Source organism: Cheilinus undulatus, linkage group 5 (genome assembly GCF_018320785.1).
Source record: "Cheilinus undulatus linkage group 5, ASM1832078v1, whole genome shotgun sequence".
Taxonomy (NCBI): Eukaryota; Metazoa; Chordata; class Actinopteri; order Labriformes; family Labridae; genus Cheilinus; species Cheilinus undulatus.
Window position 1 is genome coordinate 29,713,627 of NC_054869.1, and position 16,272 is coordinate 29,729,898.

Below are 16,272 nucleotides of genomic sequence, written 5' to 3' on the forward strand. Positions count from 1 at the left end.
CTTTGATCAGAAGTAGATAATGTCAATTACAAACATGTTGTCTTTTTATACCACTAGTTCAAAAATAAAGAAGTAAAAGTACTGCTCTTTAAATCTACTCAAATAAAAATATGCCATTTAAAGTTTACTCAAAGTACTGAGTACTGAGTAGCTACTAAGGAGTTGTGCAGTGAATTACAACAAGCAAGGCTCTTCAGGTTTACTCACATCTCTATAATAAAGTAAAACACACAAGACAAGCAAAAGTTGACCTGTTTGCATCACAGGACTTCACCTGCTGTCCCCTGCTCTTTTCCCTAAGGAAGGCAACCCTCTCCTGAGTGGAGGTGATGTCTGTCCAGGCCATCCTCCTTGCTTTAGGCCTTTCCCCACCTTTGTGCTCCTGCAGAGACTTCTCATGTAGGAGATGAGCGGTGGACTCATGGTGGCCCTCAGTGATGGAGGACCTTTGTGACATGGTGCAGGGAGATCATCAGGCAGACCCTCTCACATACCCCAGAGGTCCTGCAGTGTTTACAAGGGCTCTTAAAAGCAAGTAAGTCACCATCCACCTTCAGGGGTATGGTTTAATATCAAGGCAGCTCACATTAGATGACACCAGTTACCAGCAGACCTTGTGTCCCAACTTCTAAAGTGGGCCATAAAATGTATCAGACATCATTTAGACATTCTCTTCCTGCTGTGGATGTGGAGCTAGTCCTACAGGTTCTGAATGGACACTATTCAAGGCCCTGGACTTTGTAGATTTGAAGTGTCCCTCAAGTTTCTACTAGCTACTACCAGAAGGATGGGAGAGCTTCAGGCTCCCTCTCAGGGCACTAGAAGTGTTATGTGCACTGGGCACTGGTTCTCAGGAGAAATGTTATCGTCTCCAGTTTTTTTTTTCTGTTTCAAGTTAGAGCATCGAGGTCAACTGCTGTTAAAAGCCCTTCCTTCTGAATCAGACTGTAGAGGCTATCCAGCTGGTTTATGAACCCCAAGTGGGGGTAAATGTAAAGACTAAATGACAAAAGCATTCATATGTTTTATAAAAATAAAAAAGTAACTTAACCAGTTTTCAGATACTTGCTTTGCCACATTTTTGCAGACAACCATCAAAAGTGTCCTCAGGGCTGGAACTGGGAAAAAAAGTGATGATTCAACTGATGATGAAGTGCTTAAAACTATTCAGAGTACCGGAAATAGGTGCAGCTGCGCCTGGGAGATATTGGTTGCAAATCTTAATCCTTTTCAGATTAATTTCACAATGCAAATAAACTATTAGAATGAAAATAATGTGTTTATTGGAGTCAAAATATGATGTGTTTAATTTTAAGAAAAATAAGAAATGAGAATTTCTACATTCTTGTACTCTGATGTTGTTTTTATTATACTCGTTTTACTTTATCAAACATTTATTTAGACATTACATTCAATATTTGAAAGGTAGTGTCTGAATATTAGAAAAGGAATATTCTAAGTACACAACATTAGACTGGAAACAGTAAATTAATGCTGATGATCTTTAAAAAGTTTCAACTTTTACAGTAAATTATGTTTATAAGAATATCCCGCAAAACGTTAAATATGTACTGACACAATCCAGTGTTTTCACCCTGCATGTTTGGGCAGTTCACCTGTATTGTGCACTAGTATAAAGTGGCAAGATATTGGCTCTGATTTGAGTTTTTTTATTTACACAATGTGCATAACTGCTGTATGTGCATTTTATAGCTTAAATATTAATGTGAGACTGACAACAGAAACTTGACATATCAATATATAACTCTAAATACAACACAGTCTGAATTAAAAAAAAAAAATCTTAGTTTGCACTTTACACATCCCGGTGAAAAATAGTTTTATACATTTTTCAAAATGACATCTGGACAACAAATAGTGTTCGCAAATCCTGACATCAGCTTCCTGATAACATTCTCCCTTTTGTGCAGAAAAGTTTATTGCTTTGTCTCCTGATACATTTCATTTATTTTCTCCTGGTACATCTTCACAACGATGGGCCTCCTCAGCTTCAAAGTGGGTCCTGCACAAATAAAAAGATATTTTAGTTCAGTTTAAAGCTGAAGATTCAGACATCTGATCCACTGTAGATATAAAAATAATCAGAGGGAGTGATCCGATCAGACAGGAATGTTGTCTGATATGTTTAAGACTTGTTTCATGATGACAAGACCTAAAGTAAAAGGTGATTATGTTTTACAGTGTGCTGAGAAGTGACAGCAGTGAAAGCGTCTGATTGATAATTATGCTATGTGCTGACTTTTGCTCTAGTTTGAATGGCAAAAAGATGAGTCAATAGAGCAGATGAGGAGAGGGACTTTGAGCAGAAGTAGATATTGTAAATACTATGACAAACATTTTTTCTTTTTATACCTCTTTTTTTTTTTGTTTATTAATGTTGTCATTTCTTTGGTGTTTTTTTAAAAGCCTGCTGAAAGTACATCAGCATTGCTTCTATGTCCTGCATGTGTAGGTTTCATATTCTTGTACTGATGGAAATTAACATTCTCTTGTCCTACCAAAATACATAAAAGGTATGATGACTGAATCAATAAAAGTAGTAATATCACAGTGTAGAAATTCTCTACGACAGTTAAAATTCATTCTTCCAAAAACTTTTGGTGAATCTGTATGTTGTTTAAAAATGAAGAGACCAAGCTAAAAGTATTACATTTGAAAAATGTTAGATTTTAGAATTATATTTTGCTCATAAAAGGTGCAGCTATTTAAAATAACATACTTCCAGTTGGTTTTACTTTATGATGTAAATAATAAATTATTAGTTTGAATGATCTAACTCTGAAGTAACTGAAGCTGTTAAAATAAATGTACAGGTGAAATATGAGATTAGTATGAGTATGTGAAATGTGTAACTCACCCAGTTCTCCTCCACTGATAGAGAAGTCCCGCTCCAGTATGACAAACTTCTGGACCCTCTGAGCGTTGGATGTTGCTGTAGCATTAACACGCTCTATACCCTCCTGAATGGCTGTGTAGATCACTGGCTCCTTATTGGCTATTACCTCTGACACCTTGGTCGCCTTGACACTATTATTCCTGCAGAAGTCCAAAGCCTCGGGGCTCAGCTCATCTGTGGGCTCACCGTTATCATCGACAACGCACTTTTGGAAATAAAATAAGAGTCATCATTGGGATTATTTATTTACCCATCTATTCATTCATTCATTATCAAAGTATGTTTGGAGGAGTGGAGGTCGGTTTACTTTGAGAGTGATCAGCATGGAGAGAAACTTGAGCTTGTCTCCCAGCAGCATGGCATTGCTGATGATGGGAACCTCAGCCTTCAGCGCATCCTCGATGGGCACCGGGGGAATGTTCTCTCCTCCTGCTGTGATGATCAACTCTATGGAAAAACGACAAGTTACTTAAAAGTGCGCCACGTGTTTGTCATCATTCAGAACACTCATTTATAATTCACACCAATGGCTCTTTCTTCCAAAGTCTGATATTGTGCATTTTTTTCTTTAATATGTGCAAAAAATAAAGGTGCTGCTGCACTTATCAATGCCATACAAGATTTAAAAGTTTATGAAATACACGTAAAGTGATGTCTAATGAGTAAAAACAACTTTATATTATAGCTAGGCAATAAACATATGATACAAATAAATCATGCTTAGTACATACAACTAACTTTTTCACTCTTACCGCTGACTTTTAATGCCTAGATGGTTGCTAAACAATTGATACAAATACCCCGAGTGCTCACATCTTTGTATGGACCAAACAAAGAAAATTACCCCCTTCTAAATCCATATTTTATACTTGAAATGATCCAAAACAATGATGTGTTACATTTTTTACAAACTAAAAAGACCCAAAGACCCCAAAATGCTCACCCTTGATCCTTCCAGTGATGTAGAGGAAGTCTTTCTTGTCGTGTCTCCCCAGATCTCCAGAGTGCAGCCAGCCGTCCTCATCAATTGCCTCTGCAGTTTTGTCCGGCATGTTCAGATAGCCCATGAAGACATGTCGACCCCAGAAACAGATCTCTCCATTACCATCCGTGTCTGGCTTCTCCAGCTTTGTCTTGCAGCCCGGCATCGCCTTACCACAGCTGGAAAGATATCATCAACCAACAACATGATCATAAAGACTTCGTAGCCAAAGTCCTGACAAAAGTTAAACTGCAGTTACACCCCAGATGTACTGCGAAGTACTAAAATCAAGTGTATTGCATTAGTTCAGGGAGGCCATGGAGTCAAGAGTTGCCATACATTTGTGATCAGCTAATCTCACGCAAGCCCTCATCAGCTGACAGCCAGCAGATTCATCCTAATCACACTGTTGGCTAATTGTTCTCATGCCACCATGATTAAACTGCTCTAGCCTGGCTATGCTTCACTGCTCCCTCTGAATGCTGCTTTTAGAAAACCCTCCTCCACCCCAGCTCCTCCTGTATGCTTTATCTGACTTAATCAATGTCATTCTGTTGTATTTGATGCCTGCTCTGCTCTGGGCTTATTGCTACTTTTCTCCCTGCCTCAGGCTTTAATTGTAGGCATAGGAAGAGCAGGAACATGCACCGTTCCTGCTTGATGATTTCCATAGGCCACTGGAAAGGCAGGGGGGACCCCGGAACAGCCACACTTCCAATGCAATGCAATGCAATGGCAGCAAATCAATAACTGCTAATAAAGAGACAATGTATAAGCTGCAAATCATGTGTGTTTCTTGACAAAGTGGTCCTGACTAAGAATAAGACATGAGCAGATATGAGTTCATCATGAAAACATATCAAATGTAGGCTATAATTATAAGAAGAAATTCAAACACAGAAGAAGTTATAACACTGAAAGTTTCACCTCTAATAACAGAAATGACCCTGAAGTAAAACTGGATTAAAAACACTGAAAAATAGTTGACATTAAAGATGAACAATGATTTAAAAAATTGAATATGGACAGTTAATATTAAAATTATTCTGAAAGCTGAACTGTGAAAATGACTAAATATGGACAATGTCTAAAATAATAAAAAGTAGACATCAATTACTTATATAACATGCAGATTGAAAGCTCTGGTTATTAGGGATTGTATTCCTCTTTTGCATTTATATCTTTTATTTTGAAAAGTGCATATTAACATTAAACTTTCTGAAACTTTACATTTGGCCAGAAAATGCATAGTGTCCTTAAATACATGACTTTTACAGGCTACATTTGTAGGTTGACATCTTCTACATCTAATTGCAGAACAAAACTTTTTACTTGAAATTTAGGGAGTTTACTAAGGAATAAAACTTTTTCTAATTCAACTTCTCTGACTGACTCTGCATTAAGTGTTTTTCTCTTTTTCTGTGAACACTGTGATGCACTGACAGATTCAGGTGACGTCATTTGAAAACAGAAATGCTCAACATTTAAGGAGTTTCACCTTAAGAAAAATAGAGAGAAAAGAACAAGTCTTTGCACCATCTTATCGTGACATCCAAAACAAGAACACACTACATTTTACTCATTCACAACTACTTTGCTACTGACCTTGTGAGGCGGAATTGGTCACTCAGAGAGAGGGTGTGTGGGCCGGTGCATTCACTCATGCCGTAGGTCTCTAACACAGGGATGTTCAGGCTCACAAAGAAATCCAAGGTGTCCTTGGTGATTGGGGCAGCACCTGTGATGCAGAGCTTGCAGCGATCTAAGCCCAGTGCGGCACGCACCTTCTTAAAGACCAGGGTGTTAGCCAGCGTAAAGCCCCATGGCACCAGATTCTCCCTGTTAAAATAAATAAATAAATAAATAAATACAATTAACACCTCACCTGTATTTTCTTTGTCATTATTTTGAGTGAAGACCTTTTTGAGTACATGTTGAGGGGTGATAAAACATGTCCTGAGACCCCTGGTTAGAAGAGTCAGCTATCTTTCATCTTTCTTATTACTACTTCTTAACATGGCTGTAACAACATATCTAGACAATGCTGCACATCTTTGATAGTTTTGACTGTTGTGTACTGAAATTTAGGAGCCTTCAGATCAACAACATGGGACAGATATTGTCAGGTATTAGTGCTCTTTATCTGTTACTACAGGCGTAAAGTTAAGGGGCTAGCAATTTATGGTCACCATTTGTAATCCTTCTTGTCACTGGGGCACAGGCAGCACATACCTACTATGTCATATGTTTTGTTGCTCTGATTAGTCTGTACTTAATATGACAATCAGGCTGTTTGTCCAGCCACCTGGCATTTTTTTTAAGGTTGTTCCCTTCATAAACACTGTGCATGGGCTGTTGCCCAAATGGGTATGAAATATATCCTTTGACATGGATATATAAAACAGTCTGGCTTATAGGGTTTATGGGAATTGGAAACTTGAAAATCGAAACATACAGCAAATAAATCGTCGATCAGTATGCTTATATTGTTGCCTGAGAGTTCATTTTTCTGAGAAGTTTGATTCTGATAGTATATCTCATACTTTAAAAGCAATTTAACACTGATTCACAGCTCTGATGCCAGGAAGATTAACAGTAAGTGTGGACTGTAAAGGCCTGAGGGATCTTTGATGTTTCATCAGTTTACTGAAAGTCTTATGAATAGAGGAATGAGCCAGTCCTCTCCTTTCTGCATGCTTTAAGTCTCTGCTCCGCCCGCCGTCACAGTCGTTTTCACCGCTACTTGTTTTATTCAGCAGTCAGTGAATACATTTACTTAGTCCTTTCAACATCTCATTAAAATGCACATGTTAATGTCAGAGCAGTAGAAAGAGAAAGCTCTTTGTTAGGAAATCAAGAAAGTCCTGTTCATTGATACTGTAGAAAATATGACAAAAACAACTATCTACATTTATTTTCATAATCCTAATACTGTATTTATGTGCTGTGATCACCACTTCATCTAGTTTTATTATTGAAAATCACATGAATACGGGCATGTGCGCACATGTTTGCTCCTATTTCAGGAATTGCTGCAAAACACTTTTTAAAATTATTTTCATTTAATTTAGACTGCTAGTCAGGGTGCACTGACTACACTGTCACTGCTGAGGTTGATCTGGACATAAGGTGCAGGGTTTTTTATTTCAACAACCACAGGATTAGTTAATGAGTGTGATTTCTTTGGTTGACAACAGCATTTGCGGTTCAACTGAAACACGTGAAATATTTACACCGTAACACAACAATGGAGGTATTTTTGATAAGATTGTTGATGAGACTGGGGTTTGTGGCATGCAAAATATCAACTGCAATCTTTCTGTACAAAAGACCGTACGACATAACATGTCTCACCCATTCATGATGCTGTAGTTGTACTGCAGGCCTATAGATTTTGCCCAGCTTGCCACACTCCTCCTCAGTGGCGATGCCTTGGCTCCCACAGCTTTCATCTTCTCCTGCATCTTTTCCCACACACGAGGAACCCCGAGGAAACATGTTGGACGAGCCTCTTTCATTGTGTTAACTAAGGAGCCCTGGATGCATGAATGAAGATGATAGGAGACACCTTTTAATAGGTCCATGATCGCCTACGGCTCTTCTGCTTCTGCATAATTTGAGTTAATAAAAGTGCTCTATAAATAAAGATTATCATAATAATTATAAAACAGAAGACTTCTTACCTTGAGGGCATCTGGGTCTGCAAAGTAGGTAGTTGTGGCGTAGCTAATAGCCAGCCACATGTCAATGATCTGGGCTGCCACGTGACTGAGCGGCAGGTAACTGACCATTACTTCTTCAGCGTAGTTTATATCAAACGTAAGAGCGGCTTGGTTGCATGTCCACGTCAGCTGCATTAAGCGTAAAAAGGAATGGAAACATATTTCATAAATATACAGTCATTGAAGATGGAGATATTTCAGGATCTGAAAATTTGTATTTCTTTTAAATAAACTAAAAATTAAATCTGTTTGGTACATGATGAGAACAACTGTGAGTCAAGATCCTAAGAAGACACAATGATTTAAAGAAGATAAGATGGTTCAAAACAAAAAGATTAAAGAATATGAGCGTTTCTTGTGTGGATAACTCACATTGTCATGGCTCAACATGACTCCTTTAGGCTTGCCAGTGGTTCCAGAGGTATAAATGAGAGAGCAGCACTCATTGGGTTTAAGACTTTTAATCATGTCATCTAGTTTCTGCTCAGGCACGTCCTCTCCAAGCTTCATGAACTCTTCCCACTACATGGAGACGGAGATTATGTTGAAAATGACTTAGGTATATGGATAAACTGTATTGAAATAAAGTATTTACTTGCAACAGTAGGGTCACAAACAGTGTACAAACAGATGTGACCAATCTGCTCTATCAATATGTGTGCCCCTTGAACGTACTGTATGCAGGAACGGTGCTTTCTGCTGCGGCTCGCCTTTATACATCACAATGGCTTTCAGGTGAGGAAGTTGATCTTTAATCTGTCAGGAAGGACTCATTAAGCTAAGTCACGGCTGGTCTGATTTTTGCAAATAATTATATTATATGCAGACTAAGGGTAATAAAGCTCCTGACCTGCAAGATTTTGTCAAGCTGCTTCTGGTTTTCCACCACCAGGACATTGGCATCACAGCTGGCGGCTACATACTGACAAGCTTCTGGAGAGTTGGTGGTGTAAATTCCAGTTGCCAAACCCCTGCAGCACAAATTAGTTCAGTTTATGTATATTAGATGTGCCAGAGGTAAGCTTCTGTCTACAGAATGCATGTACAAAGGTGGGACAAAAGCTTGTGAAAGGAACATTTGCAAATTTTTGTCACAAATTGTAAACAGATTAAACATTCACACAAAGTCTAAAGCAGGACAACAGGAAAAAAGTATTGACAAACAGTTAGTGATTTTAATAAACTGTGACTGTGCTCATTTATTACTTCTATGTTTTTGAAGCATGTTTGTTATAGTTTTGAATGTTTGCTCTATTTAATGTTGGCCTTAAGCCTGCTGTTTATGGTCAAAACTGTCCCTATTTCCAGGGAAAACCTCCTGTGGTTTGTCATGTGCTGAGGAAAAACATTTAATTTCTTTTTAAACACTAAACTAAAATATCCTCTCTTGAACATAAAGTTTTGTAATAACTAACTGTTGTAACAAGCTGACATGTATGAAGCGCTCATAGTTTAAAGTTTATTTGCCTTAAAGCTCCTGTATGGAACTTTCAGTTTGCATTAATTTGGTGCCCATTATGGACAAAGTGGAACCTTTATTTTCTTGCCTTGAACATGTCTAAGAAGTGTTATTTCTGAAGAAATATCTCAATATCAGGTGTACCACTCATTAGGAATTGTTTCCATAGAAAAGTACGAAAACAATAAGGTAACAATTTTTAAAACAATGTGTGACTGTTTTCTCCCTTGTTTGACACAACTCCATAACAGCATTTTTTAGGCATTAAAAACACCTACATAGAATTTACTTATTTTGTTGATAAACCTATAATTTGCATTTGTAAGCCGTTTAGCATCATTAATACTGATTTTAACCTCTTTAAACATTTCTTACAGGAGCCTTAAGTGTATGGGAAACTCAAGTATAAGTGTGTTTAATATGTCTCCTGAATTCTCTTTTTAGAAATACACCGCAGACATGCCAACAAAAACAAAGCACTTGTTTGCACATTTAAATGCCATAGGAGAATTGACAATGTCTCCTTAGAGGTCGCAGGTTCCTAGGTGCCCTTTCAGTTAATATTTTTCTCTTTTAAACTTTGTCTGAACCTGTAAAGTCTGACTGAGGTTACATTTTAGTTTAGCAAGAGTGTCTAAAACAGGCTCTACTGAATGTTAATAGATTACACAAGGAATGCTACAAATCAGAACTGAATCAGAATATAACATGTAATGTTAAAAGGTTTCTATCGCAATTATGTAAAGACATTAAAATTACACAGAACATTGTGAATCATAATGTAAAGTGGTCTGATAGATTTTGTAATTCCTGTTTGAATAAAATTTCAAATTTAGTTCATCAGTCATTAAACCACTTTGAATAAAGCTACACATGTTCAAAGGGCCTCATTCACCAATACTTCCTTAAGATTTTCTTTAATTTCTTTTTTCTAACAAAGTTTCCACTAGAAACCTCTGTTGGATTCTCAGTGGTTCTTAAACGGCTGAATTTGAATGGTGAATGGTGCCTGTTTTCACTTTTTTATATTGCTGGATATTCAGACACTAATCTAAAATGTAGCTTTCTCCACATGGAGAGGAGAAGTATTGGTCACATCAGGTTTCGTGACAGCCCAAACAGGAGTGGGCAGACACACAGGCAGACCCTGAGATAAGCACGGGCAGATAAATGTGTCAGCATCAGGTGGAACCAGGTTGAGGCATCTTAAGTAAAAAACAGGAATGTAAATCTGCATTTCATCTTATCTGTGATCTGATCCTTCAATGTCCAGTTACCCTGCTAAGATGCAGCCGATGTCTGAGATGAACCATTCGGGGGAGTTAAAACCCAGAATCCCCACACCATGGTACCGCTCCAACCCCAACTACAGGAGAAAAAGGACAAGAAGAGCATGCTTTTATCGAGAACATGTATCTTTAATGACACAGAGGCACAGTGCCTCGGTTACTCTTGACCTACATCCTCCTCCAAGTCACTCAGTCTCATGAGACACAAACATGTCCATGAAACAAGAGATGTAACTCTACCTGTGAATTTCACACACCCAAGTGTTAGTTTTCAGGAGCCAAGGTAGTTCACAGAGAGAGAGGGAGGAAACACTGAGATACTGTTTAAAAATCAGGCATTAGGAATATCTAATCTCTGGAATAAAGTTCATGTGCATATTTGAGGGAATCCTCTTTCATTCAAGATCTAGTGTCTTACTGAAGTAGTACAAGACTGGCGATTACACACCATACCTGCAGAACTGATTTGAATAAGAGACTTTATGGTACTCTTTACTGTAAGAGTTTCAGGGTGCTCAGGGTGCAGCAAGTTGACAAGTCTCACACTTTTATGGCAAAAGAGAGGATGTGTTTTTCAGGTCAAATGGTGAAGCACAGGGTTGAGGGCCAGATTTGAAAAAAAGGCCCTCATTAACAAAGGCTTCTTTAAATCTATGCAACAATGACAGGGATGCAATATAAATACAGATAACCTTGGCCATAATTTTTTTCTTTACAAACTACTTAAAACTGCCACACTTGGACAGAAATGTACATGTTAGTACATAAATTGCTTACAGTCTGCTTTTCTTAAATTGCATATGTTCTGTTTTGCACAACTGAAGGACTTACATGCAAAATCTAAAATCCAAGCGAGTGTGTTTGTCTATTTTCTACGCAAAAATATATTTGCTTATATATGCCACATTTATCTGATGAGTCCATATGAAATGCTATTTTAAGATTTTTAAAAAAAGGAAAAAAAAAACTTTTCATTGTTTGTGAAAAGTTAAAAAATATCTACCAAAGGAGCTATCTATTTGAATTAGTTTGCATGCCATCATACTTCAAGATATTCAAAAAGTTAATTTAGCTTATCAGATGAATTTATTTACTTATGTCTTCATTTATTTTGTATTGATGTTTCATAAAATAAGTGAAATTAGATATTTTTGACTAGATTAGACAAACTTATTAGATGTATTTTTTGTATTGTACAGTATGAATTAAAAAGCCTACAACTCCTACAGTACACCCTGAAAACAGATATAAACATCATTCAACTGCAGCTCAAAGCAGTCATCAAATCTAAAGGCTGATGTTTGTATAAAATTTGAATGTGCTGAAGTCACCATACCTACTGACCTGATTATTTCCTGCTTGCACTAGGTGGATAGTATAGTTTCAGTCATATGCTATGAAAAAGGAACAAAAACCACAAACCTTCATGAAACTTTTAGCAGCTGTCCGGCACTGCTCATAGTACTGCTTCCATGTCACCATCTCCCACTGACCCTCTTTTTTGAACGCCAAGGCTGAATGATCCCCGAAAGTGTCCACTGTCTTCTTAAACATCTCATGGATGGTGATTGGAGTCTCTGAGCCCGGCCCTGACTCCTCCATTCTCAGCTTGACTGCCTTCTCTCTGCTGGTGCTCCATAGCTCATCACCCGGGGCCAAATCTGGAGTCCCATAAAAAGGCCAAAGACGAGTTTTAGTCGGGTTTGATGGACAACAGGGGCAACTACATTTACCTGCCATCAATGAAAACTTCTAAAACACTACACTAAAACACAGCAAGTGCTCCCTTAGGAAGAAGAGTCAGGTGTAAAAGAGGACTGCAGACATCTCTTGACTAACCTCCTGCAAGCTCTGCTGTGTCAGAGCAACACGATTTGCAGGTTGTGCGTGAATGGGGAAAGGCTACGCTGATACCTGAAACTAAACAGGAAGACTTAGGAAGTCCATACCTACCTGCCAATCCGGTTTGGTCAGGAAAAAGAATATGGGTTAGATAACATAACAGAGTTGGGTTACTGGATTGAAAGCACTAAAGATTGAACATACAAATGATGTTGCATTTCCTTCTTTTATATGATTTTAAATCTTCTTCAAGAAGTTGAGTAAAAACATCATTTTTTTTTTCAAAATCCTTGATCCTTCTGCTAAGATTTGTGTTAATTCATGATCAAAAGTCTGTTTGTCTTGCTGTTAGCATCCAACAGAGCTCCCCTAAAGTTCTTGAGCCCTGGAGGATTTCATCTTTTGTCACAGCTCTTTGACCTCAGGTGCATTTTTCTCTCTTTTCTAGCTGAAAGGAATGACATTTTTAAAAATGTCTTCTTTCTGATTTTAAAAACGTTTTACAGAACAGTGACTGTTCTCGCAAAGGTCAAGAATTTCTGTCTGCATTATTTGACACAGAGAATCATGTGATTTCTACACAACAGCCTCTTCACTGTATCTAAAAAAGCCCCTGAGGCTTTTGTGATGCTCTTTCTGGCTGATAAAGATATTGCTTTATCTAACATCTCCATCTTTCTCTTCTGTATCTCCCTTAAAAAAAATTCCGTTAATTTTCCTAATATCTCTGCACAAATTCATTTTTGCATGCTACACTAAAACATTTTCCCTCAAATATCAGCTATTTGTGAGAGCCTTCAGGTTTTAAAAATCAAACGCAAAAAAATGAACACAATCAAACAGGAGGTAAAAACTAATCCATCTGAACTGAGATTGTACTCAGATTTGTATGAAGATTAAGATAGTGTACTTGTGCAATCTTTGATGTGTTTTACTGGCCTTATCTGCTTGTGTTATTTAAGGTAAATCCACGCCTTCGGCCCCTCAAGAATGCTGCTGCTGCTGCTGATGTTTGGATTACATTACAGTATTTGTTGAAGGACTGGTTTGTCAAATTGTTTTAAAACTCACAAGGTGCCATGGGTTTTGAAATAGCTTTTAAAACTTATTGATGATGATAAAAAACAAAGATAGTCAATCCTGCTTGATATTGCAGACAAACTTGCCTCAGCGGTTTATGCTAATCCATGTTTGGCTTCACATCAAATTTACATGTACATAACTGCTTTAGCTAACAGTTATCACAAGTGTGTCTTTTTTATTTAATTTTGTTTTAAGGTGTAAGTAGGTCTTCTCCACAAAATTGACCCAACGTGACAAAAACAAAACTGCACGATCAAAAATTAAAACCGAACAATTTGGCATTGGCTCTGTCGACACATGAAATGGCACAAAGCAACACAGTAGCCACTGGAAATGATTCCAAGTCCACAGAGTGTCAGTGACACCCAGTCCTCGGTGCTGATTGGCTGGTGCTTGTGAGATGTCTAGCCTATCAGATAATGTTGTGGGCAGGTCATGAGATGAGACAGTAAAGAGCAAAAACAAAGCCAAAGGGGAGACACACCTCACATTGGAGCAAAATTTTAAATATAATTGATATGTAAAATTAAATGCTGATACAGGTAACCGGCCAAATGCCTAATATCATCCCCATTAACTGGCCAGACCTGTTATCAGAATTTTTTTTGTATCCTTTTCGGCTTTCATGTAGTTTTTTTTTTTCATTATTTCAAACATTTTATTTGTTTTACACTGATGAGAGGCTTCTGTCTAGTCACTCTGTAACAAACCCAGATCAGTGGAGGGCTGCGGATCACCTTCTGGAAATTCATCTCCACACAGGATCTCTGGAGCTCAGTCAGAGTGACCATAGGGTTCTTGGTCACCTCTCTGAAGGCTGTTCTCCCTTGATTGCTCAGCTTGGCCGGATGACCAGCTCTTAGCTGATTTTTTTGTAGCCTTCCTCAGATCTGTGCCTTGCAATAATCCTGTCTCTGAGCTCTGCAGTCAGTTCCTTTGACCGATGGCTTGGTTTTTGCTCTGATATGCATCGTCAGCTGTGAGGCCTTCTATAGAGGGGTGTGTGTGTTTGTCCAGATCATGTCCAGTCAGTTTAATTTACCACAGGTGGGCTCCAATCAAGATGTAGAAACATCTCAGCAAAGACTGGGAGAAATGGGAGGAACCTAAGCTAAATTTGAAGTGTTTTGCAAAGGGTCTCAAAACTAACATCAATGTGATATTTCAGGGTTTTTAAAAAAATGACATTTTCAAAAATGTCTAAAATTCTGTTTTCACTTGGTCATGATGGGGGACGGCAACATAATAAAATTGACAAAAGTCAAGGGGATCTGAATATTTCCTGAATGCACTGTAAGTAGCAAACATGTTTTAACATGTATTTTATTAAAGTTCAAATTAAAAGCTGAGACAGACAATCGGCCCCAATAATTGGCCAGACCTGTAAACAGTCGACCCTTAACAATAACCCCAAAAATATCTTAATAAACAGGAAACCTTCTTTAAATCTTGTTTGCAATCCTACAGATTTATTAAATAGCAAAGAAAACTTTGCATTTCAAACGTATACTTATACAGCTGCTCTTAGTGTTATTGACCTTGTAGAGGGGACTTAGTGTAATGTTGATTAAAAATTTCACATCCTTCATCTCATTTTCAAAATAAAACTGCCAAAACCTTGTCAGACTGTTTTCTTTGAAATGTTTTAGAAAATAAAAGAGGCACATTTCAATTAAAATCTGAAAAAAGGGTTAAACTTGTGTTGAAGTTTTTTTTTTTGTTCCATGCGTCTTAATCATATAAACCATCAGATTTGTCTTGCTGATGTAGAGCCATTGGGGAAATCAAAGTTTCACGTTTTTTTGTATTTTTCACATAGTAAGATGATTACCTGAATGTCCTTCAGCAGCTCCGTCAGTGTAGCTGGGAGGATGAGACTCTCGGTCCTCTGAAGCAGCACTGAGCTCAGTGCTTGTGACACTGCCGTTTAGGATACAAGAGTCCTTTGGGTTTATGGAGGTTTTGCTAGGGATGCCGGGAAAGTTATTAAGAGAAATCAGCAGAAATCCAACTGAAGAAAAAGTCTGAAAAGTTATAAACAAATTGTTTAAAGTAGACTGATCAAACATGATAGTAATATCCAAAACAGCAGTTTTACATACCTGCCAGTACTGCCGTTCATTACTGCAACACCGTTTCTCTGTTCTTTGACACTCATGTTATTTGTGCTGGAAAAATAAAGAAAAATATTGCCACTGGATGAAAAGTAAAACAAGCATACGTTTTCTAAAGACGACCTTCTGACTGATAAAGTTATCTATTATGAAATGGCTCATTTATACAACACTGACATTCACGACGGTCACAACAACAGGTCATAGCCAATACAGCCATCACTGGTAAACAAGCACAGCAAAGATCTGAATGTCAAAACTCTCAATGTCGTGCCAGAAATCATTGGGACATCTGCTTGCACGTCTGATTGATACTCTTTGCCCAATATTTGAAGAACAGCTGAGACAATAATCTCACTAAGAAGCAGCATTTATGTATCTATATCGTCTCTGATTCATTAAAGTACTACATTAAATTTAAACTGAGCAAAACAGAGAATAATGAGGCTTAAGCTTTCCACTCTTGTCGTAGAGACAAAGAAATAATGCCATCTTGTGTAAATAGTGTGCAACACTGGATATTATTTAAATAAGACTTTAAATCACAAGTTTTATTACCGCAGCCAAGGAGGTTATGTGATCAGATGGGTTTGTTCGTTTGTTAGTTTGTTTGTTGGCAACATAACTCCAGAAGTTGTGGACAGATTTTGATCAAATTTTCAGGAAATGTCAGAAATGGCATAAGGAAGAACTGATTAGATTTTGGGAGTGATCCAGATCACCATCTGATCCAGGACTTTTTAAAGGATTCTGTACTATTGGGAGATAGGGCTAATGGCGGAGGTCTGCGCTCTCCGAGTGCTTTTCTAGTTAACATTATGTGAAACAAATGATTAATCAAGAGGACACATGCAGAGAAAAAAA

At 37.8% G+C, this 16,272-nt stretch overlaps 1 protein-coding gene across 1 annotated transcript; it reads right to left on the bottom strand.

The window, feature by feature from the left end:
- Nucleotides 1-1,356: 1,356 nt before the first annotated feature.
- Nucleotides 1,357-15,667, bottom strand: LOC121510091 (long-chain-fatty-acid--CoA ligase ACSBG2-like). The gene is made up of 14 exons (XM_041787989.1): nucleotides 15,397-15,667; nucleotides 15,126-15,259; nucleotides 11,792-12,030; nucleotides 10,358-10,446; nucleotides 8,472-8,592; nucleotides 8,297-8,377; nucleotides 7,994-8,143; nucleotides 7,583-7,750; nucleotides 7,254-7,435; nucleotides 5,505-5,738; nucleotides 3,861-4,078; nucleotides 3,225-3,364; nucleotides 2,879-3,122; nucleotides 1,357-2,023 (listed from the first exon to the last, which is right to left on the bottom strand). Exons 1-14 carry the CDS (start codon nucleotides 15,450-15,452, stop codon nucleotides 1,938-1,940), a joined length of 2,142 nt encoding a protein of 713 aa, XP_041643923.1. The 5' UTR covers nucleotides 15,453-15,667; the 3' UTR covers nucleotides 1,357-1,937.
- Nucleotides 15,668-16,272: the final 605 nt, after the last annotated feature.

What these genes read in the sequence shown, in the direction of transcription:
- LOC121510091 (XM_041787989.1), bottom strand. Translation starts at nt 15,452, where the DNA reads ATGAGTGTCAAAGAACAGAGAAACGGTGTTGCAGTAATGAACGGCAGT. An exon ending in ATCGGCTGCATCTTAGCAGG is followed by an intron (nt 8,593 to 10,357) that starts GTAACTGGACAT and finishes TTTGTGCTGCAG; the next exon opens with GGGTTTGGCAACTGGAATTT. An exon ending in CAGACCCAGATGCCCTCAAG is followed by an intron (nt 7,436 to 7,582) that starts GTAAGAAGTCTT and finishes TCATGCATCCAG; the next exon opens with GGCTCCTTAGTTAACACAAT.